The 4,514-nt window shown below is 44.6% G+C and overlaps 1 protein-coding gene across 2 annotated transcripts in view; it reads right to left on the bottom strand.

Annotated features, from left to right (window-relative positions):
- Positions 1-4,514, bottom strand: part of SLC25A27 (solute carrier family 25 member 27) — a 24,586-nt gene continuing 20,072 nt past the window's right edge. For both annotated transcript variants that reach the window (XM_018566805.1, XM_018566803.1), the window contains 4 exons: positions 3,850-3,934; positions 1,513-1,605; positions 593-695; positions 1-90 (listed from right to left, as the gene is read on the bottom strand). In XM_018566805.1, coding sequence (XP_018422307.1) covers positions 19-90; positions 593-695; positions 1,513-1,605; positions 3,850-3,934 — 353 coding nt within the window. In that variant the 3' untranslated portion in view covers positions 1-18. The remainder of the gene's footprint in view (positions 91-592; positions 696-1,512; positions 1,606-3,849; positions 3,935-4,514) is intronic.

The following is a 4,514-nucleotide window of genomic DNA, read 5'->3' as shown; positions in this document are numbered from 1 at the left end:
CTTACCTAATCAACTGACTCAAAATGAGCTAACGCCTCCAATACGTCTTATCTGCTCATAAGTCAGCCAGAAGACCAGCGACCAGGGAGCCTGGAACACAACCAAATATAAGACACAATCACACATAGGACACTTGAAATACTTTTAAGAGAATTTCTAAAATGCATAAAGACAAACAATGAAAAGACACCAATGGGGTCTACTTATATACCATTCCGGGGTCCCTTCGCCCTGTGAACATCTGTGAACTTTCATTTAGTACAAATAATGCCAAAAACTAATGTTCTTCATATACTGTATTTCTCCCAGCTTGAATGTAGTGCTGTAATAATACATTATGGCCAATAGATGGAGCTGAGGACCATTGGGAATAAGTAAATCAAAGCTAGTCCATCTACCCTCCCCCAAAGGGTGACTGCTGCTCTCCAAGGGTGGCTCCATTGCTCCTCCATACTATGGAGTCACCCTAAGACAGGAAGTGTGTTATCGGGTGAAGATTTTATGTAGGGACTATGAACCAAAGTCAAAAGTCCACTGTAATGTGCCTGCAATGTATTCAGTTGTGCTCAACGTCCATTAGAAAAGCTCTTACCATTCTCATCCAGGTGGGAATGTACCCCTTGTAGAGGGACAGAAATCCCTCCCCACGCACAGCTTGGATGAAACAGTCAGTAGAAGACTTGTATAGGATTCCCCTGAAACCAAAAATCACAATAGGTCAGTAATGTTCAATCATCCAGCAGCTTCTTTATATCTCCCAGACAGCAGTAGTGAGATCTCAAAATATCATAAAAGATAAGTAAACGTTTAATTCAATCCCTCCCCCCCCCCATCCTAAGCCAACATGTCTATAGAAGCCCAAGCCTCAGGCCTGACTGTTTATTCATCCCAAATTACTTGTTTTGGGGCCCCCAGCAGCATGTGCAATGACGCCCTGCACTGAGCACAGAGGGTCCAAGTTTTGTACACAGCTGATTTCCTCTGACTGGCAGTGCTGCGAGGGTATTTATCGGAGGACAGGAATGATTCACACGATCTAAACATGATGGCTGAAGCTCAAGATCGTGCGCTGTTTGGCTGGCTTAATGCTGATTGGCTGAGAAGCTGGCTTCCCGGCCAATCAGCATCGAGCCGGCCAAACAGTATGGAGCCGGCTTACCGGGCAATCAAGAAGCTGGGCAGTGGGTAATGGCATGCCACCCGGCTTCCTGATTGGGCGGGGAGCCGGCTCCATGCTGTTTGGCCGCTTCGATGCTGATTGGCCTGGGGAAGCCGGCTTCCCAGCCAATCAGCATGGAGCCGGCCAATCAGGAAGCAACTCATGCTGTCTGGCCAGCTCGATTGCCTTTGGAAGCCGTCTTTCCGGCCAAACAGCATGGAGCCGGCTTCCTGGGGCTTAAATACACATTAATAACTTTCCTTCTAACTTTGAAACAGTTGCCATCGGCAACACAAATTTTCATGTCCAAATCATAGTTCTAGTGAAATGTATCCAGGTATAAGGATACATACCGGCCATGTTTGTCTCTGGGCTGATTCATTATTCGGGTCTTGATGACATCAGCCGGGGTTCCCAATGTAGCAGCAACCAGACCGGAACATATACTGCTCCAGACACAGAAAAAAATAAATGATTGGCTTTAGGTGGACAGACTGCAGACCTTGTAACAAGCTAAAGCAACAAAGTTTCCTCCCTCGCCAACAGTGCCGATGTTAAGACAAATTCAGATACTTAAAGAAAAGAATATAATGTTCTGGGGTGAATTTTAATTACATGTTTAAATGCAATATGTTTTTATATTGATGGTCTGTATTGTTTTACTTTTCGGTGAAGCCAGTTACATATAAAACAAACTGCAATAGATGTTGGGGGGGTTCTGATTAAACCACAGCATTTCATTGGGATTTAACTCGGGACACTTCCTTTGCAAATTATATAATGCATAATTATATAATCCGGCTCCACCACTCCTATGGATATGTTTTGGATTGTTGTTATGTTGCACAGCCTGTCTTCTCCCGACATTCTGGTACTGACCATCTTGCTACACCTTAGAATTCATAGTCCCATGCTACTATACTCTCTCCTCCTGGCTGGTACTAGGATTTGATTGTTTATCCCAACCTAAAGAAGAAACCACAGGATTTTGAAAATCTAGCCCTTGCAGTGGGGTTGCCCCCACATTGAAAGGGTTAACTGCTCGTTTTGGCCCGGGGGGGCGTAAATAAAGAAGACAGTCACTAGACATGTGCATGGCCGAATATTTCATTCCCTTTTCAGAAATTTGGATGCGTTCGATATTCGAATCAATCCAAAGTTTTCAGTTTCGGAATTCAGAACGAATTAAATCTATTTGGAAGAAGTTTAGTATGTTGTCAAAAGTGAAAAATTAAAAAAAAGCGTGGGTCACCCTCTAATTCATACTAGATCCCAAGCCAAGGAAAGAAAAAAAAAAAAGGGGGTCCCCACCCCAAAATTCCTTACCATACCCTTGATTTGGGGCAACAGGGAAAGGGGCAAGGTTCCCATGTTGATGGACAAGGGCCTCTTCCCAACAACCCTGGCCTGGTGGTAGTGGGGGGTTTGTGGGCAGGGAGGCTTATCTGAATCTGAAGCTTATCTGAAGGGGGCCCCCAGATGCCACCGCCCCCCCCCTTGTAAATGAGTAAGGGGTAGTTTTTACACACCACGCTGGTTTAAAAAGTACTTTATTAAATAAAAAATAAATAATGTCCCACAATGTAAATACATCGTCAATCACGTCATCCAGCGATGCAGCTCCTCATCAATCACAATGCCCACCACTTGACGAAAGAAAGAATTCTGTTGCCCGCCATCCTCACTCGCCGAACGCTCGCCTCTAAGGACAGCTCTGCTCCTGAATGTAAAAAAAAGGGGCTGTACCGATTTTCTTAACTTATCGTTGGCAGGACTAGAAATGACATGTGCGTTTAGTCATGCAAATCTGAAATGCAGCATATTGATATTGTGCATTCATTTTAGCCAACTGGTGGAGCGCTTGGCTCTTTGTTCGTACATTTCTTCTATCCCTTAAAAAGCCTGTTTATTGACCTTAAGGCCCCATTCACACGTAGCGCCATACCTTTTGCAGCGGCCGGGGTAGCGCGACTTTCGGGGCGACGTTCCAACGACGATCCAGCGACGGTAGCGCGACCTTCTCTGTCGGGCTCCATTAGAAAAAGCAAAATCGCGCAAAATCCGCCGAAAAAAGGGCCCTGTAGAAGCGACCGCGACATGGAGCTAAGACAGCTCCATTGAATATCATTAGCCGGTGACTTCTCGCGATATCGCGCGGTGGAAATCGCTACGTGTGAATGGGGCCTTGCAGCTCAAGAAGTTTACACACGTAAGTGATTGACTTTTCCTTTATCCAACATTAGTCTGAGGTTTCAAGCTGACAAATCCTGCTTCAAGGCAGGCAGCTTCTAACGTCATGTCTCATGTTAACCTATAGAGCTTTGGGAATCCTTTGTCATATATGTTTAACAGAGCCTGTCCTCTGAACTAAAACTCAACACCTGTACAATGTAACATGATCGTTGCTTGCTGGGAGCAATGCATGATAAGATATGTAGTGTTGAGAAAAGGAGACTGCATCACATCAAGCAGCAGGGAAAGAGACACAAAGCACACTGGGAATCCAGGAAGTTGTTGGAAGTGATGAGCAGATGGAAGGCAGCACTCACTATATAGAAGGGATTTTTGCATGTGAGCTTTGATTGTATTATCAGAAACAACTCTATTATGTATTCCTATTACAATGCCGATATATAACAGGAGAGGACATGCTGAGACTTTACATCTCCTTTAAGTGAAAAACAAAATACCTGGAAATACTGTGACATAGGCTATTGTCCTTGAGGTTTGTGTTTCTTAGTAGAAAGTGTTTCACAGTGTCGTACGTGGTCAGATCTAAAGAAAGAATGATAATTAGAGGGTCACATCAACAGTTTATGGTTGTGCGTAACTTCATACGCAGGACACTGACTGTGGTAGAGTTCAGGATTCACAGGCGAGAAGTATGACACAAGTATGCTTTACATTAGGGATGCGCTGATACTGTTTTTTCGGTATTGAGTACCAATATTTATATTTCAGTACTCACGGATACCAAGTCAGATATTGGTACTTCCGGTAGCATGGAGCCGGCTTCCAGGGCAATCAGAAAGCCGGGCAGCGTGTCATTACCCGATTTCCTGATTGGCCGCGAAGCCAGCTCCATGTTCTCTCACAGCACTGCCGGTCAAAGGAAACATCCCTCTGACCAGAAGTTCCAGTATCGGGGGTAAGTATCGGTGAGTTGGGTGAGTTCTCGCCCAAATACTCGGTATCAGCACTGATGCTAGTATCGGTGCATCCCTACTTTACATACACAGAATACAAAGTGAAGCCTTGGCCGGACAGCTGTAATTAAAGAGACCAGCTCTAGGCAGCCATGTGTGGAAAAGTTTTCACTGAAGAAAAAATGTTGAAGAAATTATTTTAGGAAAAT

This window comes from Nanorana parkeri, unplaced genomic scaffold, assembly GCF_000935625.1.
Source record: "Nanorana parkeri isolate BGI_ZX_2015 unplaced genomic scaffold, ASM93562v1 scaffold977, whole genome shotgun sequence".
Classification (NCBI taxonomy): domain Eukaryota; kingdom Metazoa; phylum Chordata; class Amphibia; order Anura; family Dicroglossidae; genus Nanorana; species Nanorana parkeri.
Note: the sequence above shows the minus strand (reverse complement) of the source record. Positions and strands in the feature narration are given on the sequence as shown.